We start from the raw sequence: 27093 nt of genomic DNA on the forward strand, positions 1-27093 counted from the left end.
AAGATGAACTCCAGATAAAATTGCAGACAACAAACTAGAAAAGGATCTCGGTGTTTATGTTGACCTCAAGTTAAAGGCACTCGGTCACAGATGGTTGATCTAATTATTGATCCAACAAACTATTATCTGAAAATATATACATTTGAGTTGATATATTACATGACCACCATATCCCACTTATTATTGATATTTTGTAAAAAAATAATTGAATTATGTGGACGGTCCAAACAAGTAAATGCTAAATTAGGTAGAGTGTCATTAAATAGGTATTTACAAAATATTTACGTGTCAGTTTAATATGAAAGACATAATTGACGAAAATCATTTTTATTCTATTTTCGACACTACTTTAGTTAGGCCTTTACATCTGTAGGTAAATTTATTGTTAGTCATACGCGAAAAAATCTAAACATCTGGATCACAAACTCCTTCATTTTCCACCTTGTCAAATTCATTATTATGCAAAATATGTCATAAACCTGTGTGTAATTACAGCTGGCTTAGGATAGAAATTGTTACATTTTTAAAGAATACTGTGAACTAAATGGTATTTTTAATATACTATGTGGTTATATATACGATGTGGTTATATATACGATGGCTGTGTATATAGCCTTCGCTAACGAGGGCTGGCTATATACACAGCAAAGAAGGATATGTATGTATGTATATGTATATATATATATACACACACACACTAATATATACTAATATATAGAGGTTATTACCAGAGTGCTTTTCAGTATCATCAATATCATATATTCGGAATAAAAATTGTATTATGCGAGCCTCTGGCGAGCATAATACATTATTTTTATTCCTAATATATATTGACGATACTGAAATACACGAGGGTAATAATCTCTTTATCATATAAGCTCAAGCTTAATACAACATGTTTTTGTACACGCAACTTTAATTCCAGTCCGCCATTACTAGATATTCAAATGACGTAAGAATATGTGGCGCAGTGTATTTTTTAATGGAAATGACGTCAAACTCGAATGACGTCATTTTGGATGTCCTTACATCAAAATAAAGTTATGGCTAAGGTTTTTTTGTTTTCTGAACGCTGGACAACTTTCAGTGTCAAATTGCCAATGAAATGTTTTTATTTGATGACTATGAATGCATACGTCAATCATGGAGTGTGTCACCAAGTACGTTTGCTTAAATGTCAATAAACCTAGTGCCGAGACCTCGACTAATTTACATCTAATTTGCAAAGTTATCAAATTCTCAAAGTATGTGATCTGAAAATTATTGATTGCACTAAAAATGTAAGATATTATATGATAAATATATATATATATATATATATATATATATACCGTATATATAAATATATATTTCATTTTACATTTTCGCAAGGAATTATTTTCGCGACTATATAATAAAATCAAAATTACCCATATTTCATTTGCCAAACCTTTTCAATTTTCATGCACACACTTGACATGTTCACCATGCTGTCATCAATGTTGTATGTATGTCTGATAAGACTATTGTCATGTTATTGATGGAACACGCACATGCGATACAGAAAATTGAAAAACACAAATATCACAAGAAATAACTTTTAATTATTGGTGGTACCCACAAACTTCCATACAGTTACAGTAAACAAACAAAACTGTATTACTTAACAACAGAACTGATGGGCGCTCCCCATGTAGAGATAAGACTACATATTATAAGGAACAAATCGAAGGAAAAATATCAGTGATTTTCGCGGTATACGCGATACGTAAGGTATATATATATATATATATATATATAGTATTTGATTGATCCGTATTACCGTACGAAGGAAATTAGGAATACCGTAGCGTGGTGGTCTGAACAGGAGAGGGGAGGGTGATTGTATATGAATCTAGCGGACCCTTTTGTGTACATATTCCATAGACATATGAATAGCGTAATATTTTTCCTGCAGTACTCGAAAAAAAAAGAGAAAAAAAATAATAATAATAATAATAAAAAATAATAATAAATAAATAAATAAAAGTAAAAATTGTAAATTATTAGCTGCTGAGGTAGATTATCTGAAAGAGAAACTACAGACAGTAGCCTACACAAATTAACCACAGGCTTGAAGTTAAATGCTTACGTACATTTTTTAAAAGGTGAATTTTACCACAAATAAATATGATTAAAAGGTTATAGTTGCTGTATGTAGTCATATTTCAAATGCACAAAATTGCAAAGGGCAATAAAACTCAAAACATATTTTTTTTTTTTTTTTTTTACCGGTAATAATATTCTTATTGTTATTGTTTGTATATATCTATATCGGTCTTGTCTTAGTTTGGTAATGTGCAATTAATTTAATTGTATTGTCAGAAATGATATAAAAATATTCTAATTGAAGTCCAATTCATAACATGAGGATTACGACATCACTTTTCCCTTTGCAGTATCAAGCTACAACCAGAATATCCTATTGGAAGCTAGTCCGATTCAAGAGATGAGGATGACGATATCACTGGAACCTAGTCTGATTCAGATGAGGATGACGATGAGGATGACAATATCACTGGAACCTAGTCTGACTCAGATGAGGATGAAACCGTTTCTTTTGCAAGATCCAACTCTGCAAATAAAATTTAAACAACAATTTTACTGAACTGAGCACATTCATGAATTTTATGATGCTGATTCAGTACAGGACCCATATGCTCAAATACAAATAAGTGTAACTACGTTTGTCATAAGTTTACAATTTATGAGGATGTGTACCTATTGTGATTGGAGGCAGACATATATTTATGTCCAACTTTACATGTAACACATTCATTTCTCAGTCATAGATTACATTTACATATAAAACTAGATTTAGGGCAAAACTAGGCTATGTTGTATTTGACCATTTGCAGATGTTAATGTTGATTTTACCATTTTTATAGTTGCCATTATATTAACTTTAGCATTCCCATCCGTGTCAAACACGTGATGTCACACAAACCTTTATAAGCAGCGTCCACTAGATGAATTTACTTCCACATTTTGGTTGCTGGCGAGTTGGTGTTAAGAGTGTGCGAGTGTGTATGAAAGTGTCCGCTAGCGCATCCGCGTGCTGGCTGACTGTTTGAGTTGATGGAAAAAAGCCGGGTGGTAGAGTGTGTGCGTGTGTATGAAAGTGTCTGCTAGCGTGTCCGCGCGCTGACGGACGGTCTAGCTGTTATGATGAAAAAAAGGCCAGGTGTTAGAGTGAGTGTGTTTGTATTGTGGCTCGGCGGGTTATGGTTCCAGGGACACCTGGCAGTGTTGCCGCCTCCCACCCGACGTTCCAGGTGATGGTCTTTTAGTAATGTATTTATGGTTTGGTTGTTTTTATATTGTATGAACGAATTGGAAGACAGGAAGGTAGCGGTCGCATAGGCGACTGCTCCCACACAGTCTTTTTAAAACTTTATTGATAGTATGTATGGTTGTTGCATGTTTTTATAATATTAAAGTATTGATTGTTAATTAACTTCCTCTTAGCATTTTACCCATTGATATTTTATATAAATGAACTTCTTTTTTTGGACGCTGTGGTAGGGTGCAGTTTTGGGTGCGCTAGGGCATTGGCGGTTTAGACCGGTAGTCATGCCTGGTAGGAGGCCTCCCAAGCGGCGGGCCTGCCCCACGGAAATCCGGACCAGCCACTTTGGGCTTACCTGCCTGTTGGATCGTAAACCAGATTGGGTGCGATACCTCCCCCTTTGCTAACCTTAGTCCTCCAGGGCCTAAATAATAATTAAAGGTTAAAAGTTTTATAGTAGTAATGAATATTATTTTAGTCTAAATTTTCTATTTTTTGAATCGGCCCGACTGAAAAATTAAATTGCACCGACTAAATGTACCCGGTAATAATAAAGCAATACTCACAAGTAAATTTCTTTATATAATAAAATGGTGCTATATATATTTAAATAAATATATAATTAGAAATTTCCCATCAACATCAACTGACCCCACCCCACCCCCTCCCGCCCCAGGGTTGCTCACTGGTGACATCAGAGGCCAAACCCGGGGTGGGCGTGCCAGAACCTCAGTTGGATAGGGGCACGACAAAAAGTTTCCACATCCACATCCACATTTTGTTTTCTCATATGAAATTGCACCAATGTTTGTGCGCACTTGTGCAATTGTAAGCAATTTCGGCAATCCGCATTTAAGCAGTGCCCACTAGATAAATTTACTTCCGGATTTCGTTTCTCATACCGTGCACCAATACAATTTCAGAATGTTCATAAATACATGTATACTACAATAATCATCTGGCATTAAAAGTAGTAGTAACAGGAATTCAATTCTAACTTTCAGATAGTTGTGGTAACCTATAGGTTACCAGGCTATATTTTGTGGTAACCTGTAAATGGGTTACCAGACACCATGCTTATTTCGATGCCTGAAGTGTGGATTCCTTAAAAATAATTCACTACATTTGCCACTACTTATATAATTATATGGTTGTCTATTCCAAGACTGAGTTACTAATTTTAACAGAGGTAAGAGGCACACATCCCAATAATTACTGTACTTAAATATTTGTATGTGGAGAAATGTTATTTACTTTCGAGGACCTTTGGCAATAGCAGGTTTGAGAAAGACAACTTCCCTGCTTTCCCTGACCAGTTTAATCTGGTGGTTGGTGAAGATGGCCGACATGGTCCTGTCCACCATGTTCTTGACCCCGTATCCTGCCAAACTCGCAAGATAACGGCTCTATATTTTTAAAAACATTTTAAATTATAAGAATATAGATGTGCACACCATCAGTCTTGTGTATGACAAATTAGGGCTTACTCCTTTTAATGGTTCCTAATTAACTTATGCTAAACAGTGAAAAATTACCGTACATTCTACGTTAAAAAGATGAAATATGAAAACAAATCTGAATTCCATGACAGTTCCATCAAAATATAGGCTTGTAATTGTCACCATTCACATTTCAATACATTCATTTTACATGGAGAGTACACTTTCTAAAGATGAACAAAAAATGTCATTAGACATTATGAAATGGATGATGAAAGAATTTCTACAAGGAGAAGAAGTCGTTACTTCAACAAAAGCTTAAATTAGCCTGTTGAAACTATCAGCACACAATCAATCAATCAGTACCTGTAAATAAATGCACATGATTTCAACCTGGATTTCCCAAACCATTTATTTGTTTAATTTACATAATAACTTGAAAATCTCAAAGCTAAATATCTGAAGTTCTAGACAGTGAATATTAGCAAATATATTAATAAAAAATATTTTAATTTTTAAGAAAACAATAACACATATTGATTTGTATATTTTCATTCACAAAACCTGTAAAAACTTATAAATTACTTCCGTTTCAGTTTATTTTTTAATATTTCATCCATTCTTCAACATCCTGCTCTGTTGTTAACGGCAAGTTGAACACATTATCAACATATTCTACTTCTGCAGCTCCACTATGAAGCAGTGACTGCAACATTAGAGTATGTTGTTTCAGGGTGTCTTTGATTTCTTCCAAGGCCTGCAAGAGGGTTTTCTCTTGCAGACTAAATAAAATAATGAACAGATTTGTCAAGGTAATGTTAAATACTTCCAATTTTGACCACAATTGAGATAAAGTAAAACATATTCTGATTCCATTTTTGAAGTAGGTTATTATGGATTTAACATCTCTAAATGTTACATTTAAAATCCCACGTTAATGCATTCACTTATAAATGATATTTAGAGGTGTTAAATCCATGATAACCTACCTCAAAAATGAAATTAAAGTATGTTTAACTCCTAATTAAATCTAGTACAATAAGCAAGCTGTCAAAAATATACATCAACTACATGGTTCCTAGATTATGTTAGCTCTACTCCCATGGTTAGTGATATTCAATGTTGGGCTAGTAAATAACTACTATTGCCATGCCCAACGGCTAGTGAATTTTGTTTTTTGTCAAATGGTGCAGTTGTCTATTTTGTAAATATGAATACCCTGCCCCCACCCCAAGCCCTCAATGTGAGTGTCTTTAAGCTCTATCTCCCTCTTTAGGCGACAAATCTGATTATTACTATTATTTAGTAAAATTGTATTAACTTAACATAAAGTAGGGCTAGTGAATTTTTAATTGTGGCTGTACATTTTTAAAATCACTGATCCCATGGCTAGTGGATTTTATAAAAATGACAATTACAATTATTCTGGTTAATAAATTATCAAGTTTTCAAAATGTGAACCCCTTACAAACAACACTAGGTGATCTCTTACAGTGGCTGTGAAGTGTGATCCCCTTTATGTAGCCTCTTTAGAGAGGATACTTGTGGCTCCCTAGAATTAAAAATACTTTCAATTCCAGTGTCATTGGAATCTTCATGTATTTGTTGTTCCCTGGAAATATAAACAATTTAAATATATTTGTGTTCACTGGGGCGAAATTGATTCAATAACGTGTGTTATCCAATCTGGTGGAAAATTATTATTTAAATTTGTTTAAATGGCCATTAAATGTAATTCTGTTAAAGGCAAATTGTCATGTGGGTTTTGTTAAATAATAACTTGCTCAGTACACAAACACTAGCATTTAAAATGAGCTTTTATTTGATTTGGAAAACTCATGAATGATTCCAAAACTAAATAATGTAAATATACATTGTTTTTACACACCCGTTGGTAAGAACACTATGTATTATTTTTGGTTACTCATGGTTGTTAACACATGTACTTGTGTTAACAATTTCAAGATGTACGACTGACTGCTCCTAGGTGATGCATTAAGACTCCTTAACTTCTGTGGTTTCCGCCCTTGAACTTTCACCGGTCTGGCTATAAAGAATGTAGTTCATGTTTAACTACAATAATACCAATAACTATTCAAAACATACTTTAAGGTGTGAGTTGAAATAATTCTCCAATGAACATCAGTGTTATTTACAGGTGTAGCAGGTGAATCAATGTTGATAGTAAACTAATATGGTAAAGTTAGATACTGTCATATACAGACATATTATGATTTTATCAACGACTGTAATTGTTTTTACTTGTAACAAGGTGACTTGATAAACTCTGGCAGAGCTGGTAGTGCTGGCAGTTTTGGTTTCTTGATGTTCGTGCTAGCTTTGGGTTTAACAGGTGGTTGGTAAAGTGACATTAATTATGTCTTCTCCATCATCATTTGGACATTCATCCGAATCTGTAAACTGAAACCGCTTAGGACATGGGCTGCAAGAAATGAGAGCACTTTATGAATTTGATAATTTCTATGCGCTAGACTAAGACCAAGAATTAAGTTAAAAACTAAATAATTAAATTTCCGTTACATTCATTACAATATAACGTCATCCAATTGGTCCAGATGTAGCAACGGGAGTTTATTTAATTATCAATGAACGTAAAAATTATGTTATCAGGGAACGTCATATCTGATGATGTCATTTTATATGGGCAAGTTGTCTTATTGAGCGTTATTGTTTATGGACCAAAAATAATTCAAAATAAAGTATGAACTTTTACTGTTATTTTTAGCAAGTATGATTCTAATTTAGTTATAAGTATTGTCTGTTCCCTGATTCACACAGTTTGCGTATTTATTTTTTTCATACCCGATGAATGTAAAAGAAATAACAGACAATCCTTATTTAAAATAAATAAAACCATAAATTTAAAGAAAAGAAAGAAATGTTTTATTTAACGAAGCACTCAACACATTTTATTTACGGTTATATGGCGTCAGACATATGGTTAAGGACCACACAGATTTTGAGAGGAAACCCACTGTCGCCACTACATGGGCTACTCTTTCCGATTAGCAGCAAGGTATAGTTTATTTGCGCTTCCCACAGGCAGGATAGCACAAACCATGGCCTTTGTTGAACCAGTTATGGATCACTGGTCGGTGCAAGTGGTTTACACCTACCCATTGAGCCTTGCGGAGCACTCACTCAGGGTTATTGCATCTATTTAATATGTTTGCATTCAAATATGCAATATTTTCTTTTGATCAGCATATTTTATAGCCAAACTTTGCACTGCCACATTGTTGGCATGTACCGCTTATGCGATAGTCTGTCATCGGCATTATTTTGAATAGGTTACGATCAGTGTGCTTTTGCATGAACCATATGTATGTTTGTTTATGCTATCCATAACACATGATTACAGGCTTTCCACCAGAAAATAATTAGGTCAATATGACACTTAGTAGCAAGGGAATAGGTTTGGTAAATCACATGCCTTTTGCTATTAAACCAAATGACAAAACCATTTTCGTAATCATTATTATCGTGGATTTAAAAACAAGTGTGTTGCTGACCACAACTACACAATTCATATCACTATAGAGTCTATAGTGATATGAATTGTGTGACACTCCAATTAAAACAAAGGACCCAGAGTTTGCAACTGGTTACAATCAACACCTGTCAACACCTGTGTACGGAGCTCTGTCGGGTCGAGTGTCCTAGTCCGGAGCAACAGGGTTTTTTTTTGCAATACAAACTGCTTGAAATAACATAAAATATACTGAAATATCTATAAATGTATTTATTGTTGACTGTTCAATGTAGTGTATCCAATAATTATAAAGGATTTTAAAATTAACAAAAGGTTTCCACTTTTTTTGTTAAGAAGTGGGAGTGAGCAGAATAGCTCCACGTCCTGGTTATCTCAAGAGCCAGTAGAGGTCAAATTTCATCCAATCAGTGATGACGTTATTAAGCTCTTTGTCTAAACACATGCTAGCTCAGGCTGTCAAACGCTTCAATGGTGCCATCTTTTATTAATTTTCAGGACACAGTACTGAATACTCGTACTTTTTATACATGTATGGGAATTAAAATTCATAACTTTTATATATTATTTATTCCATTATCAAAGATAACAATTCAAAATATTGTGTTTATTTGTTTATTGGCAGAATTGGCCACGGCTTAATTTAAGGTTACCACCCGAAAATAGGGCATTTGGGCAACCCAAATATAAATAAATGGACACAAATAGATAAACAGATACATTGAGCAACAGTGTACACTGGAACCAGATATACACATGTCGAAAATATGCAAATAAATCATCAATGAAAATATAGCAAAAGCCAAGTCAAATAAAATCCAAATAAATAAATACATAAATAAATAAACGGTACTGTTGTTGAGCGAGAAACTGCCGGTTCGTGGTATAGTAAATATCATTAAAAACTCTCATCCTCTTAATATAAAACAACACTCCAAAATGCCTTGTAGGCCCTACCGAGAAACTACATGGAACTGGCTTCTTTTTTTTTTCTTCTTCTTTTTTTTTTGTACATCATAAATAAACAAATCTTCATAAATTCCATAAGCATTCCACTCCTAACAAACGCAATCTATTTTCATATAACAAGTTTAATTCCAGGTTAAAAAACCAGAGAAAAAACTCGTTGAGAAAAAGACTCTGGAAAACCTTTGGAAAATATATATTTATGTAAATAATTAAATCATGAATATCTGGCTGTTACTGGTTCAGACGCAAGCTAGAATGAACTATGCACACACGTGCTTCTCCTTACAGACTAATGTCGCACGTGCAGCCTCATTTTGCTCATAAATATTCATGTCCACTCTTATTCGAGTACGAACCTAGCAAACATATTTTCCTGATTTACTGTGTACCGCAGGAAAATGTCATTATTAAAAATTATCTTTTGTGCGCAATATTCAGTATTGTCTAGATTTAATCATGCGAGGGATCACACATTTAGCCGTGACGATTTCGATTTGAACAGTCTTCATACAGTACACTAGAATATCCAATCTGAAATTATAAAATAACACACCAGCAGAAAAACAGGAAACAATTTAAACGTAGAGGGTTATAGGGTGGGAGGGTTTCATTTGTTTGTAAGGTCTCACTACACAGATCACTTCCGGGTGAGAGTTGATTGATCACGGTCCACTATAGTTCCTAATTGTGACACATGTTATGGTTCACATATTCACTTCTAGGAAATGGTGAAGAATTAAAACAATATGTATGTTTAATGGTAAGCCTTCTGGCTGTATTTTGCCCATGTTATTTTGTAATATTGTGCATCGACCTTTTGGGACATGGGTATATAGCGCACGTGACAGCCGGAGTGAATCGATTAATGAACCACCTGTTCGGACCGGTACTACAGCCAGATGCGGTCATATAGCAAAAAACTGAGACGGAAATGTTCTCAATTTTGCAGTGAAAATAAATGCTTATTATAATGTATGTTCGCAATGGTGTATGTTGTTGGTGCCAACGAGAACCCGTTCTATGGGCAATCTTCACTTGAAGTTGGGCAGTTTAACATGGGTTACAATGGCAGATGACATCTGTGTAGTGAGACCATAATGTAAAACATGAAATTACTGTTTATCCCAAAATATATAACTTTAGCAAGCCAAAATGAAAATGTACAAGTGTAGCATCCTTATAAAAGGTAATTACATCGATGTTGATTTCAGCCAAGTGTATGGGGGCCCTGTTTGGGTAAATATTGCAAACATGTCAATTTAATTTATTTTTATTATTTTTATTTTTATTTTATTTTTATTTTTTAGGGGTGTGTTTGTCAAAATGTATATTCTAGTGTTCTTACATGTAATAAATAAATTAATCTGAGTGTCTAACACTGAGTTTCTCATTGTAAAAGGTCAAAATTCAAGGTCACAAGGTCAATATCCAAATTCACCCTAATTTCTGTGATTTTGTGCATAATGATTTTTTTCAAATGTACAGTCATAATGACAAACAGTTTTGATGGTATGTGAATATATAACATAGTTTTCTACTATGAAAGTAGAATTTGTGTCTGCCATTAACAATATGTGGATCTTCATGCTGAAATATACAGAAAACCCCCAGGATTTCAACACTTCATTATGAAACAATTGTTGCCCATAGCAACAATTGATGGAAACTAATATTTTAATGAACTAACTAGATAATTATCTCATTGTATGTTCCCCATATCAGAACTACCAACAAGGTCATACATTACCATATAGTGGCTGCTTGTTTGATGGCCATCTATTGTGTGGATGACCAAGGAGTAACAATGTGATATGAAGTTTTATTGGATGGTATGGTACATCTATCTTTTGGTGTATTGGTTAGAGTTCATAAGTTACACGGCTCTAGTATAGCTTTTCATGGTGTAAATGACCCAAATTATCAAACTGACTTCAAACCAAGTTTGACAAAATTGGTCACTAGACTTTAAGGTCTCACTACACAGATCACTTCCGGGTGAGAGTTGATTGATCACGGTCCACTATAGTTCCTAATTGTGACACATGTTATGGTTCACATATTCACTTCTAGGAAATGGTGAAGAATTAAAACAATATGTATGTTTAATGGTAAGCCTTCTGGCTGTATTTTGCCCATGTTATTTTGTAATATTGTGCATCGACCTTTTGGGACATGGGTATATAGCGCACGTGACAGCCGGAGTGAATCGATTAATGAACCACCTGTTCGGACCGGTACTACAGCCAGATGCGGTCATATAGCAAAAAACTGAGACGGAAATGTTCTCAATTTTGCAGTGAAAATAAATGCTTATATAATGTATGTTCGCAATGGTGTATGTTGTTGGTGCCAACGAGAACCCGTTCTATGGGCAATCTTCACTTGAAGTTGGGCAGTTTAACATGGTTACAATGGCAGATGACATCTGTGTAGTGAGACCATAATGTAAACATGAAATTACTGTTTTTATCCCAAAATATATAACTTTAGCAAGCCAAAATGAAAATGTACAAGTGTAGCATCCTTATAAAAGGTAATTACATCGATGTTGATTTCAGCCAAGTGTATGGGGGCCCTGTTTGGGTAAATATTGCAAACATGTCAATTTAATTTATTTTTATTATTTTTATTTTTATTTTATTTTTATTTTATTTTTATTTTTTAGGGGTGTGTTTGTCAAAATGTATATTCTAGTGTTCTTACATGTAATAAATAAATTAATCTGAGTGTCTAACACTGAGTTTCTCATTGTAAAAGGTCAAAATTCAAGGTCACAAGGTCAATATCCAAATTCACCCTAATTTCTGTGATTTTGTGCATAATGATTTTTTTCAAATGTACAGTCATAATGACAAACAGTTTTGATGGTATTGTGAATATATAACATAGTTTTCTACTATGAAAGTAGAATTTGTGTCTGCCATTAACAATATGTGGATCTTCATGCTGAAATATACAGAAAAACCCAGGATTTCAACACTTCATTATGAAACAATTGTTGCCCATAGCAACAATTGATGGAAACTAATATTTTTAATGAACTAACTAGATAATTATCTTCATTGTATGTTCCCCATATCAGAACTACCAACAAGGTCATACATTACCATATAGTGGCTGCTTGTTTGATGGCCATCTATTGTGTGGATGACCAAGGAGTAACAATGTGATATGAAGTTTTTTGGATGGTATGGTACATCTATCTTTTGGTGTATTGGTTAGAGTTCATAAGTTACACGGCTCTAGTATAGCTTTCATGGTGTAAATGACCCAAATTATCAAACTGACTTCAAACCAAGTTTGACAAAATTGGTCACTAGACTTTAAGGTCTCACTACACAGATCACTTCCGGGTGAGAGTTCATTCATCACGGTCCACTATAGTTCCTAATTGTGACACATGTTATGGTTCACATATTCACTTCTAGGAAATGGTGAAGAATTAAAACAATATGTATGTTTAATGGTAAGCCTTCTGGCTGTATTTTGCCCATGTTATTTTGTAATATTGTGCATCGACCTTTTGGGACATGGGTATATAGCGCACGTGACAGCCGGAGTGAATCGATTAATGAACCACCTGTTCGGACCGGTACTACAGCCAGATGCGGTCATATAGCAAAAAACTGAGACGGAAATGTTCTCAATTTTGCAGTGAAAATAAATGCTTATATAATGTATGTTCGCAATGGTGTATGTTGTTGGTGCCAACGAGAACCCGTTCTATGGGCAATCTTCACTTGAAGTTGGGCAGTTTAACATGGGTTACAATGGCAGATGACATCTGTGTAGTGAGACCATAAGGTCTCACTACACAGATCACTTCCGGGTGAGAGTTGATTGATCACGGTCCACTATAGTTCCTAATTGTGACACATGTTATGGTTCACATATTCACTTCTAGGAAATGGTGAAGAATTAAAACAATATGTATGTTTAATGGTAAGCCTTCTGGCTGTATTTTGCCCATGTTATTTTGTAATATTGTGCATCGACCTTTTGGGACATGGGTATATAGCGCACGTGACAGCCGGAGTGAATCGATTAATGAACCACCTGTTCGGACCGGTACTACAGCCAGATGCGGTCATATAGCAAAAAACTGAGACGGAAATGTTCTCAATTTTGCAGTGAAAATAAATGCTTATATAATGTATGTTCGCAATGGTGTATGTTGTTGGTGCCAACGAGAACCCGTTCTATGGGCAATCTTCACTTGAAGTTGGGCAGTTTAACATGGGTTACAATGGCAGATGACATCTGTGTAGTGAGACCTAAATACTCAGCCCAACACTTGAAATGTTTTACGTTTAAAACTTTAAACAAATAACTTACTTCATACCTCAATATGACGTCACTTATAACAATGTGATGTAACATCACAATTGACAGCACACAAACCTCAATAATTTGTTATTTTAAGCCTCTGAATGTGCATTTATTACAATAACTAAGAGTCAATAAAACAATTTAATTGGCAAATAATTATATGTTGTTACTTTGATAACTTCATTTAATAGAAAGATTAAATGTTATTATGTAAAATATGTACAATTTGTTGGGGGTTTTTTCACTGATGTGATAAAGAAAAAATTGTTTCATGTTTTCATGTTTATCATATAACTTTATCGTTTCGCGTTCACGTTTCAAGATAAAACTATAAAAACGTCACTATGATTTTAAAAAAACCTATTTGGCAAATATTGTCTTTTAAATGTTCTTTTTTATTATTCCCCCACCCTCTCTCTCTCTCCCCCCCCCCCCCCCCCCCCCCCCCCCCCCCCCCCCCCCCCCCCCCCCCACGGTAGTGATGACATATAGTAGGACCGATTGACAATTTTATTTCCCCCCACCCCTGCTATAGACTACATCATGATTTTTGTTGTTGGTAAAACGGTCAAATTTATCATCAAATTAGCTTTACTGCAAACAGCTGTCTGCGAGTCATGCTTTTCTTGATTATTTTACTTTGGATCAACGTGGGTGAATAAGGAAACAATTTTTGGAAACTAAAAAAGAACTTTTTTTTCTGTGAATTTAAAAAAAATTATTTCAAAAATTAAATAGGAGCAAAAAACCCCTAATTTTCAACAATTTTTAAGCAGTTTTATACTTAAATTAAAATTACTCCATAAAAATTAAATAAGCTTACTTACATCCTGGTTGACAACAGTCACTTTTCGTACTCTTGTTTTGTCTTCATACACAAATATAGCATATCTCACCATAATTTCCTGTGAAATCCATATTTCGTACCTTTTGATGCAAAGTGACATCATTGGAATACTAACGTCATTCAACTCAAAATTAGTTATATTATTACATTATGCTTCGCTACATTAAAATAAAAACTGGTCTATTAGGCCAAAAAACAAAAAAAGTTTGTTTCAGGTAACATGGCCAAAAAAAGTAGGGTAGGTAGATAGGATTTCTTCTTTTGTTTTCCTTTTTCTTTTTTTTTTTTAGTTCAAAGAAAGGTTACCCTACCTTAAATGTGTTTGCCAGAGAAAACTCAGTCTCAAGATGAAAGACATGAAGGCAAGCTGTCTGAAAAATCTTAGTTTACTCTTTGCAGCCAGAGAGAAATAAAAACAATCTCACTGTCAATGTCAGTTTTAAGTTTCACATGCCATTTTCAAAAGACAGGAAAACCAAAAAAGTTCAAACTATTCCTTTCACCAATAAAAGTCAGTATATGACTGCACAGAAACTTCACAGCTTTGTCCAGTTTTGTCAGAGGATGACTGCACAAATTTGTCCAAGTTGGTCAATAGATGTTTGCACAAAAAGTTCACAGATTTATCCAGTCAGTAGATGACTGCACAAAAAGTTCACAGATTTGTCCAACTTGTATTGGAAATAACAAAACAATACTAATTTTGTGTGCAATTTACAAATCAATCGGCTTAGAAATGAATAACTTGTAGTAAATTTCATAGTAATAAAAAAGGCGTTCCTAGCCCGAGTACTGTGACTGTAAGAGAGCTAGACGGACATTTGGACATAAATAATGAGAGCGTGTTTATGTTCAAATGTCCGTCTAGCTCTCTTACAGTCAGAGTACTCGGGCTAAGACGTTCCCTGTGGGACAGACTTATAGTTTTAATGTTTATTAGCCTATTGAACGGACCCATGCTAAAATCACCCAAATTAATTTATTCCCAATTAACTGAAACACTGAAATAAATGTGAACTATTTAATGTTTGTGGTTATTCTTGAATATTCCGTTTATTTAATTATTACCCATGCTCAGCAGTTGACAGGCCTATCTACATCACTGGCGTAGGAAGCGGGTACTTTGTAGCAGCATCGATGGTTTATATATTAATTTTATATGGGTGTGTACCCACCCACCCCACTTTTTTGTATCTTCCTACAGGCTACACCCGTGTATATTAAGAAATTCTGGGTACTAGGCCTAAGCAGTAGCCAACAGCGAAAATTGTACCACATCTTCTTCAAATGACCTTCACTTTTCAGTATTCGAGATTTAAAATTTTGGCCAGTATCCCAGTTGGATACTAACATTAAAAAATCTGGTATCCCACCTGAGAATTTAGTATTATATGGCATCCCGGTGGGATACTGGGTTCTTGAAGTCTGGTATCCAAAATTAAATTCTGGTATCCCCGGGATATCGGGATACCGTGAATCTCGAACACTGCTTTTGCATGCGGAAAAAAACGCGATCACTTGTAGTCTGTGCATGTGGTATCGAGAAATCCTTGATTGTTTTGTTGAGATCGCACGTTGTTGTTTTTGGAAAATAAACCTACAATGTATGAGATGACTGGAGTTACTATAATACAATATATTTTCCTCTATAGGCCTACAGTATTTAGCAGTTTGTAATAAAAGCCGTTTAATCGCCACACACGTTACCGTACTGTCATGCGATCTCGTGTGTCACCAATTACCGTGGTACCTAATAAGAGCATGTGTTATTAACAGTGTTCTACACTCGGTTTTATAACTTACTCTTCTTTGGCTAGTGGACAAACAAAATGTACTAGCCAAGCTTAAAATGTTACTTGCCACAGTGTGACACTACTCATTTTGTATCATTTATGAATGTGTTGTAAGTATCTGGATTGTTTTCGCCAAATTACTAAAATCAACGATGAGTTCCGAATTGTACCGACAATTAATACGGAATTCACAGTGATTAATCGGACAACTTCATAAATAGTGAAATGTTCCGACTGCACAATGATGTCAACAAATTTCATTTGTTTTCGCTGCTAGGACGCACATGGCAAATAATTTAATACTTAGACGTTTTTGGAGTCAGTTGCCAGATGACGATAATAAATTCAATCAGTCGCCACGCCAACATTTTGGTCGCATTGGCGACCATTTTGGTCGCAACGTAGAACACTGAAGTTAATGATTCCAATTTCAAACAAATTAGTTATGCTCATATCCATTCAACATCCAGGCATGTCTAGTCTGGGTCCAGTCTCTAACAACGCCAGTGATTGGGTCCAGGGCACGGCGTAAGAAGGTGCCAAAAAGTGTGTGTGTGTGTGTGTGTGGGGGTGTGTGTGTGTATAAAAACCATCGCTGCTGCCCCCCCCCCCCCCCCCACGCACACACACCCCTCAACCTCCATTTAACACACACACTGACGTGTAAGAGTTATCCTACTTGAGTACTTATGTCGTCTGCTTTGTCGATCCGCGACCACAACTTCTCTGTGCGCTTCCCCCCACCCCACTCCACCCCAGCAGAAAAAAAAAAGTTCAGGGTCGGTGGCAAAATTTAGGGTCGGTCGGGTGACCGGAAACAAACGATTTTATTTTTTTGGGCCTTAACCGTGACCCCTGTCAAATTTCTATAACAAGCAGACAATGCTGTTTACAGGTTGGTATTATTATTATTTTTTTCTCATAATTCTGGACACAAGGCTCGAATTTGGCAGGTGGCATTTGCTGCTCAAAAACGATTTCCAATAATCCGTTACACAAGCAGCTTTTGCTTTCCATCTTATTTCTAAAAATTGTTTCCAATATGTCCCAGAATTCTTGATTCGAGTTTGTTACGCGTTTTCCGCTTAAAATATTTTAAAACATTACTACATTTGTACAGACATCGTGGACGCGGCCATTTAACATTGGCGTCACTGTGCACACCAATAATGGAAGAATTATCTACCAACAATATTGGCGAAACTCATTCAAACTATTTAGACTGGTTCTCGGAGTGGTCATTTGGTTTTAACATGTAGCGTAAAAACTAGTCTAGCATTCAAATATTACGTAACGCTTAGGTGGGTGGGGTATGTAAGTCCAAGCGTTATGTGGCGTTACAAGGGGTGGGGGTGTATTGAACAGTGCTACATAACACAATTTTGTTTTCTCTAGCGTTATGGGGCGTTACAAGGGGGTGGGTGGGTGTCTAATTTTGACAAAAATAGCATTATGTAATATCTGAACGGCCCCTATTTATCAATGGAATCGGCTGAGAAGTTCCGAGTGTCACGAAAAATAAGTAAAAGGATAGCAATACCTGTGCTCTAGAACTACTTCTTAATTTCAAACATTGGCCTTCCAATTAAAATTTGAGAACCAAAGATTGCTTCCCAATCAACAAAATGAATTTCGAGCCTTGGGACAAAATATTAATTTTAAGTTTTAAAAGATGAAATGCTTTAATACACCAGACATTTTAATATTGTATTTATATGTTGGTGATCAATTAAAACGGCGCAAGTGAAAACCCAAAAGCAATAAAAGTACCTTGTCAAATATATCATATCAAAAAATTACCGTTGGATATGTTTTATTTATTGTGTACGAAGCCAAAACAAGGGTTCGAATAGTGTCTGTCGTTGACCATATTGTTTTATCATTTTATTTTTTGTAGTATGTAAGTATACTTTGTTGTATATATATATATTTTTGTTTTGTTTTATTTATCACAATTTATGTTGCTATGGCAGGTAATCAAAATAGACTCAATGCCAAAAATAATTTTTTCGCTCTTATTTTTATTTATTTTTAAAAATAATTCTATTTAAATTCACAGACAACATAGGTCTAGTTCGTTTTTTTATTTCCAAAACTGTTTTCCTTTTTTGCAAGCGTCGATCCAAACTAAAATAATCAAGAAAAAAAACCCACTACTCACAGACGGCTTTTCGCGGTAGGCTTTCCGAACCAAAATGTTAACAACTCATAGGCACTTGATGACAGGATAATGTAAATATTGTCAATATACCACAATATACCCCTCAAAAAACCCTCTTAGCACGCACTAGCCTACATACAAACCCCTGAAAATTTTGCACTAACACGTAGCCTATATTGTTACAAGGCTTAACAAGCGTTTTTCCTACACTGAACGCAAAAATATAAATTTGAAAACTGACTTGAAATAATTTATGTTTAATTAATTAAACATTTTAAATCTCTGACCTGTTTTATGAAGTTGCAATAAAATGTCAAATGTAGATATTATACAAAGTAATTAAAGAACTTACATTTTCAGTCGAATATATAATAATAGACTTCTTTTTATGGTTCTGATGACGTGTTTTTAATACCTGATTATATCAACGTCATACGGTATTTTTCAAGAAGCATATCATACACATTAAGCTGCAAAAGTATTTTTTTTACTTATTTTTACATTTCTGTCATGTATTTTCGTGTTTCAAAATTTGAATTATGGGCGGGGTAAAATCCTCACTTTGTCCTGGCCGGGAATAAAACGCGAATCAGAATGCTTAGAATAGGGTGCTGTTAAAACAAAATAAAACAAAAGACAAATAGTACTGAATGTTTATGGGACATTGGGCTTTCAATCACAGTGACTAAATCAATGCAGTAACCACCGTATCATGTAGTAGTGTCATTGGGAACTAGTTTATTATCCTGTCATGAAGTACCTATGTAACAACTATGAAAAATTGCTCTCCTACCTTTATTTTTTCGTTAGGTTTTACTCACATTTTGTTCAGACAGAAATCTAGGTAAAACCATTGCAATGACACAGTTTCCACATACTAGATGATAACCATGTCACCAGTATCGACTTCGCTGAGATCGCATCGGGCAAAAAGCATGTAATTTTGTGCTAGCTGCCATTTTGAATTTTTATGGAATATTCTCCAAGAGGGGTGAAAGGATATGACTTAATCTAGCAACGTCATAACATGTTATGATATAAAAGCAAACATGATGACGTCATATTTATTTTTTGTTTGTTTAAATATACCACTAAAGATCATTGATTTTATATTAATTATGTCACATACTTTAGAGGTTTTCACCCCTCTTGAAGAATATTCCATAAAAAAGCAAAATGGCAGACGGCAGAAAACTGCATGTATTTTGCCCTATGCTATCTCAGTCGATACTGGCGACATCGTTACAGTCTCATATGTGGAATCCATGTCACTGTAATGGTTTTTTCACAACTTGTGTGTGGACAAAATTTTGGGGAAATGTAACGGTAATTAAAGGTAGGAGAGTAATGTTTTGTAGTTGTTAACATTTGGTTCGGACAGTAGTAGTATTGTTTTCGACAGAAAACACTCGAAAACCACGTTTTCAACTAAAAATTTCCAGGTATTTTTTATTTAAAAACACAAAATGTCACGGAACATGCTCTTAAATTTGTTTCGCCTGTGGCGATTTTAATTGTGTTAGAGGGCCGTGTGCAGTTTATTGCCCGTAGCCCAGGCAACTTGTTACGTAATACTTCGCACGATCGGACATTCCAATATGCACTTAGTCCCGCTGTGGAGGCCATGTGGCGAGTAGTTACGTAATACCTCTGCGAGTGCGGTTTTACAACCGTGATTTGGCGACGATGGCGTCAGTAAGTCTGACGATCAGAGAGAAATAATATTGACTCTAGTAGAGTCAGACTATGAGATGATACGTGAGGTACCGCCTTGTTCCCCCAGGCCAATTCTGATTTTGGAATAAATAGCTAGTGTTTTAGAGATATCGAGGAGAACGAATTAGGACGGCTCGAGGGGATCACGAACGTAGTCCGTTAGGACTTGGTAAATATCATTTCTGCTCTGTGTATAACCTTGATGTGATTGATGTGACTTAAATATTTTAATACTGTATTATACCAATATTCTTTAGACAGTGTCTTCGGTCATCTGACGAAGTAAATCGTAGACTTATTGTTCTAACATTATATGAGTATTTGGTAATATAAAGCTTAGCCAGTCATCCTAGACGACCTGGGTAAACTGTAGGTTATTGTCTTTATTGTGATAAGTATTAATTCTGTGTCACAAGGTTACTGAATGAGTAGTTAGGGTTAATTAAAAATTAACCCGTTAGGAATAGAGCTGTAATTCCTTTATTAATTAAGTTCCCCAAGAAGCGTTCTAAATTATCACACGTTACTGAACGAGTAGTAAGGGTTAATTAAAAATTAACCAGTTAGGAATGGTGTTGTAATTCCTTTATTAATTAACGTCTCCTGTAAGCGTTTCTCAATTATCACACGTGTGGGTGTGGTGTAACGGTGAAGTGATTCGCATATTGTGTAACTAGACACCTAGAGATTAACTAATTAAGTGATCAGTTCTGGGTTGTTATTATTGCTGTTATTAATTTACTACTACGGCTGTACATTTGTCAGCGTAGATTAATACAGATTCCAAAGTGTATTGTGTTTGTGTTGTGTTTTCTAGAGAACTAACGTGCTATAATAATATATACTTTATATAGATCGTATCTCTGATCATACCTAGAGACGAGCCATACTAGGGTTAACAGCCTGTTACAGAGAGATCTAATAGATATACAAGTAGGAGAGACATTTTGATAATCGTGTTTTATTCGGTTACGGGAATTATAGAATCCCCGTGACACAAAAGTAAAGCCGACATAGTATTCTTTCTGTTGTATTGTTATTTTCTATTAGTTTTATGTGCAATAATGGCGGGGAATATCTACAAGTGAATGCGCTGCACTATTGGCCTATTGTCCGAACCAAATTGTTAACAACTACAAAATATTGCTCTCCTACCTTTAATTGCCGTTAGATTTCCTCCAAATTTTGTCCAGACACAAATCGCAAAACAACCACTACAAATATACAGATTCCACACACGAGACTGCAACGATGTCGCCGATATTGTCTTTGCTGAGATTGCATAGGGAAAAATACATGCAGTTTTCTGCCGTCTGCCATGTTGCTTGTTTATGGAATACTCTTCAAGAGGGGTGAAAGCCTCCAAAGTATGTGACACAATTACTATGAAATCGATGATCTCTAGTGGTATCATTAAAATAATAATAATAGTAATAATAATAAAAATAATAATAATATGACGTCATCACGTTTGCTTTTATATCATAACATGTTATGACGTTGTTAGATTAAGTCCTATCCTTTCACCCCTCTTGAAGAATATTCCATAAAAAGTCAAAATGGCAGCTGATACAAAATTACATGCTTTTTTCCCTATGCACTCTCAGCGAAGTCGATATAGGTGACATGATTATCATCTGGTATGTGGAATCTGTGTCATTGTAATGGTTTTTTCAAGATTTGTGTCTGGACAAACTTTGGAGGAAATTTAACGGCAATTAAAGGTAGGAGAGTAATTTTTCGTAGTTGTTAACAATTTGGTTCGGACAATAGTCGTCTGCTAGCGCCGGATACTCTGCCAGCTTTCATGACGTTGGGCACAATATCCCACTTCCCGCGTTTAAAAAAAACAAGCTTCGTAAATTCGACCCATAAAGTTTTTATAACTTATCTCTGATTATGCATGCCAATTATATGTTCTATAGATCTATATACTCACGTGCTTAATCTTCAAAGTTTCGTGCTCGTCAAACTAGGTGACCTAAATATGAAGGATATACTCGGTAGGTGGCACATCGATCGATTTTCCAAAAAATATAGACTGGTCAGTAGCCACCGTTGCCGACTTCAACCCACTAACGGCCCACCAGTGGCAAGCCACTTGCGCCCGTGCCACTGGTGGCCCGCTGTCGCTTGTTATCTGGGAAGCTGTCAGCTCCCCGGACCAACAGGGGCATAAGCCAAGCTTGCAGCCCACTGCCCCCAAGACACGTACAAGTGAGAAGTTGCCGAAATTGGACCTCCCCAGAAAAACGTTTGGAGCTGTATATTTAACACATTAAACATTTTATACACACACCTCCCTCCCACAGATATTAACCAAGGACTTCAAGAATTTCCGGGACCCCTCTAGATTTCCTCTTTTTTTTTTACAGTTTACCAATTCCCACCCCTGAATTGTAGATTACAAAAAAAAATAATGTTCTATTTTTCCTCTCATGGAACATTGCGTTTCCTCGCATTTTAATCGTCCTTTCCTACAAAAAAAAATATGGTTCGATTTTTTCTAATGAAGGTCAAGGTCATTTTTGACGTTATTCAAGGTCAGTACCCAAAATAGACATAGCATCAATGTGAGAGGTGTTTTTTCTTTAGAACATGGACATGTGGTATATCAATGGATAGCTTGTGGTGAGTATTGTACAGATAAGTCAATATTATGTATGAATTAGATCCTGGGGATACAAGGGGTGATACCCTTTTTATGACATTAGTATTTGCTGTATTGTAACAGGCTGTTGGGGGAGTGGTCGGGCATGACAAGGAGAGGAGGTACATACACCAACTTTTTTTTTATAGTGGTAACAGGGCCGTAGCTAGTATGGGGGGGGGCAAGGGGAGCAGTTGCCCCCCCCCCCCAGAAAAAAATCTGGAAAGCATTATAGAAACTTAAAGAACATTATTTTCTTAACTGTTTAAGGAGTTTTAGACTATATTAACTTCTCAGTTGCCACCCCCCCCCCCCCAAACAAAAAATCCTAGCTACGGCCCTGGGTGATGGATGCAATTTATGCTCCTAATTATATCGGATGTACTTTTCATGGTGGAACAGCAATGTACACCTGAGCTTGTACAAAAATACACATGGGGGAGGAGTAATAAAACAATTCTTGATTTTGAAAAATAAATACATTATTGATGGTCTCCACTTAGTAGTCTGAAAGACCTACTACCTATGTTACAGTGACAAAATGGTGCACATCTCTCAGCAAACTTACTTGCGTTTTAGTCAATGTCCACATTGTACATACTAGCAGGAAGGTGTGTCTGCCCCCCCCCCCCCTACTTTTGAGTTACACTGAACATTTGACCAAATATGACATATCATCTAGTAGTTATATTTCACCCCCTTTCAATTTTCTATATCTGCCCTAAACAACAACAAAACAAATATTTATTCATGTTTTAGTTTAGTTTACATGGTTTTCTTTCTTTTAACAAGCTACATGTCAATATTTTACAGGTAGTATACGGTGACACCTTATTTCACTTGGCACCTTGAACAGATTTTTTAGTGGTGACCTTTGATGACCTCAAAATTACCTTGATATTCATCAGAAAAAATGAAACCATATTTTTTCCTGAATCTGTATACAATAGTGCTTATAAATATTATTGGTTCCAAAAATGAACATGAAATTCTGCTTTATATTGAGGAGTAACCTACTCTCGAGTGCCTAATAAACATAGGGGCTGAATAAGCATAGGGTCTGTAAAATTTTCTAAAATCAATTAAAAGTAGGGTGCGGAATTAGCATAGGGTGTGGAAATTAAAAAAAAAAACCCAATAAGAGTAAAGTGCGGAATTAGCATAGGGTCTGGAAATTTAGCTAAACTGAAAAAATTTACTAGTAATGAAAACAATTTGGTTTGACGTAAAAATAAAAATAAATGTTTTGGAAATAACAAAAATATACTATTGTTGTGTGTACATCTGTACATGTAATTTAGAAAACAAGCGGCTCAGAAATAAATAACTTGTAATAAATTCCATAGTATGAAAAAATGTGTTCACTATAAACATATGTTTCTATTATCTAACTGTTACAACTGTGTCACTGTCACACACAATTAATTAAAACTGTAAGTGTGTTTGTATATTTAAATGAAATTATGATAATTAATGTGAGGCGAGATTGCAGCTTTGAAAAAAAATCCAAAAGTTCCATGCAAGAAAACGAAATCAATCAGGGTGGATGACAGCTTGCTAAATTCATCTCCTATATTTAACACATGGTCAATTATAACAAAACGTAATTTCATCAACTTAATATTTACCTGTATCATTCTTTATTTTTAAAACATAGGTGGGGACACTTATGATGCCACAGGCTGGCATGCATAAATCTCAGCTGAAGATTCACAAACAACTGTGGTCATTGGCCATGCCAGCTAGTGGAATTGGGTACAATTCGCTAATTTTTAATAAACTCTATTTGCAAGTGAAAATAAAAAGGTTGAGTGGAATTTGTAATTAAAATTAGTGGAATTTGTAATGTAAATAAATGTATATAAAAAGAGGAAAGAATGTAGATAAAGTTTGGGCCAGTTCCCCTTATCCTAAAGGAACTGTACTTTATCTACTCTAGTATACATAGCTTAACAAAAAGTCATATTTACCTTTAAGAAATCGGTACCCCCGTCTTCATTGTTTGGTGAAAAGATGAAGTGTTGAAGTGTAATTGATTAATTTATATAAAGTGCTTGCATGAACTGTTGCATTGATTTACAGGCAAGCAGTCAATCGAACGCATCCTAGGAATTTACCCAACCGAATAAAACCGAACCGAGCCGAGCGATAAAAACAAAATGGCGGCCAACAATGTTCGGAAACGTGCGTTTACATTTTGTCGTAGAGTAACATACTTTGTTGTGCCTTAATGGTTCAAATGATCAATTAAGCAGAAAAACAATGTATGTATATTAATAAATAAATAAATGTATTATCTGACCACAAAAGTTGGCATTTTATTTGACAACTCGGAAAATTGTAAATTCCGTTTAAGATTTGCAATTCCGTCCGCGATTCTGTGATCGCGGAAAATCGGTACCCCTAATAGAGGCTATATGTAAGTATTTGATAAATTAAGAATTGTAGTAAGCGTTGGGTGCCGAATTAGCGTAGGGGGTTACATTTTTTTTAGATGTAATTAACCGTAGGGTGCTGAATAAGGGCAGACACCAATTTTTTTTCACAAATTTAATAAATGTAGGTGTACGTTTATTTGGCACTCGAGAGTATGTGGTGGCAGTAGGGTTTTTTTCTTTCTCCGTATGAACCATATATTAAAAACCCCATATATACGTTACATATGACGTAAATCACTTACAGTTATAGCAATAATTTGAAAATATTTTATAGAAATAAAATGCCGAAATCTAAGAAGACATCGAGTCGACATGCAAGAGAGAAAGGCATGTGGTCTGACAATCTTGACTTACCTAAAGTGGGCAGTCTACCCCGTATCTTTCCGCCAGGTCCTCGGTCTCCCATGCCGCCAGGTCCTCGACCTCCCATGCCACCAGGGCTCGGACTCTCATGCCGCCAGGTCCTTTGTCTCCCATGCCGCCAGGTTCTCGACCTCTCATGCCGCCAGGTCCTCGGAATCCCATGCCGCCAGGTCCTCGGAATCCCATGCTGCCAGGTCCTCGGACTCCCATGCCCCGGACTAGTAGGGGCATAAGCCAAGCTGGAAGCCCACCACCCCCATGTACATGTGAGAAGCTGCCCAAATTGGATCTGCCCGGGAAAAAGTTTGGATCTGAAAGGTATATTACATTTAACACATTAAACATTTTATACACACACGTTTATGAATATATTGTAGTGGTGATCACACACACACACACACACACACACACACACACACACACACACACAGGCACCCCACCCCCCTAACATTATTTGGCAGGCCCGTAGCCAATGGGGGGAGATGGTGACTTTTTTTTTCAATATGCCCCAGACCCGCCTAAGAAACTCGTGCCTCGCCATAAACCTAAAAGAACCCCCCCCCCCCCCCCCCTCCTTAAAATCGGGATACCTGTCCACACATCAGAGGTGGCCACAGGTACCCCCACACAGAAACCCCTAATACAAATACTATAGTTACATATATAAAGAGTACTCTGTTATATAACGTTACTATAACATATCTGACGTTATTGTTTGGGGATACCTGTGGGAGCAGCACAGTGTAAAACAAATAGTAGTGTGGCTGGTAGTGTATAGCCCGAGTACTCTGACTGTAAGAGAGCTAGACAGACATTTGGACATAAATACGCTCTCATTACAGTCAGAGACCAACCTATGTCTTTTTTTGGCAATTCCTGACTACCAAACGGTAGGCAACGAGTCCCGCTCTAATACCACAACAATCCTATGTTTGACGTCAAATACCTTTACATCAATCATTTTCGAGTTAAGTGATACAAAAAAATCCACATATTAATCACTAATACACATACTACAGAAAGAAACCCGACAGCACCCACATTCAGCTACGCTTCGTGACACTCCGTCGCAACAATTGCAAAGCTCGGCGATCTATTTCGAGACGTAGACCATGTGATCGCGCACTGGGCGATTCCGCCTTGTGCAGCAGTTACAGGGGCCGTCTCATATCAAGCGAAGTTACAACATGGAAGAGTTGGCTAATGCCGTTTTGGATGAATTTGGATTTCATTACGTCATTAAACCAAAACAATTACACATTATTGATTCCATTTTGAATTTGAAGGATACATTTGGGGTGTTATCGACAGGATACGGCAAAAGTATGTGCTACGTACTGCCTCCTCTTATGAGACGACCCCTGTAACTGCTGCACAAGGCGGAATCGCCCAGTCTCGAAATAGATCGCCGAGCTTTGTAATTGTTGCAACGGAGTGTCACGAAGCGTAGCTGAATGTGGGTGCTGTCGGGTTTCTTTCTGTAGTATGTGTATTAGTGATTAATATGTGGATTTTTTTGTATCACTTAACTCGAAAATGATTGATGTAAAGGTATTTGACGTCAAACATA

At 35.9% G+C, this 27093-nt stretch overlaps 1 protein-coding gene across 6 annotated transcripts; it reads right to left on the bottom strand.

Moving 5' to 3' along the window:
• Nucleotides 1-1830: 1830 nt before the first annotated feature.
• LOC121375664 lies at nucleotides 1831-25828 on the bottom strand. 6 transcript variants are annotated; one of them, XR_005958340.1, is made up of 6 exons: nucleotides 25515-25828; nucleotides 7009-7189; nucleotides 6239-6358; nucleotides 5332-5528; nucleotides 4572-4713; nucleotides 1831-2593 (listed from the first exon to the last, which is right to left on the bottom strand). XR_005958340.1 is itself a non-coding variant. In XM_041503242.1 (4 exons), the coding sequence occupies exons 2-4, from the start codon at nucleotides 7116-7118 to the stop codon at nucleotides 2554-2556; spliced, it is 270 nt and encodes an 89-aa protein (XP_041359176.1). In that variant the 5' UTR covers nucleotides 7119-7189; nucleotides 25515-25828; the 3' UTR covers nucleotides 1831-2553. The 6 variants fall into 6 exon arrangements, 2 of the variants coding, with proteins under 2 accessions (XP_041359176.1, XP_041359167.1); XR_005958338.1 differs by adding an exon at nucleotides 22012-22053 and having other exon boundaries at nucleotides 4572-5528; XR_005958341.1 differs by lacking the exon at nucleotides 25515-25828 and adding an exon at nucleotides 16206-16612 and having other exon boundaries at nucleotides 4572-5528.
• Nucleotides 25829-27093: the final 1265 nt, after the last annotated feature.

This window comes from Gigantopelta aegis, chromosome 1, assembly GCF_016097555.1.
Source record: "Gigantopelta aegis isolate Gae_Host chromosome 1, Gae_host_genome, whole genome shotgun sequence".
NCBI classification, from domain to species: domain Eukaryota; kingdom Metazoa; phylum Mollusca; class Gastropoda; order Neomphalida; family Peltospiridae; genus Gigantopelta; species Gigantopelta aegis.

Coding starts and splice junctions, on each gene's coding strand:
- LOC121375664 (XM_041503233.1), bottom strand. CDS start 7,118: ATGTCACTTTACCAACCACCTGTTAAACCCAAAGCTAGCACGAACATC. Junction 6,359..7,008: donor ATCAAGTCACCTTGTTACAA/GTAAAAACAATT, acceptor TTATATTTCCAG/GGAACAACAAATACATGAAG. Junction 5,529..6,238: donor GATCACACTTCACAGCCACT/GTAAGAGATCAC, acceptor TATTTTATTTAG/TCTGCAAGAGAAAACCCTCT.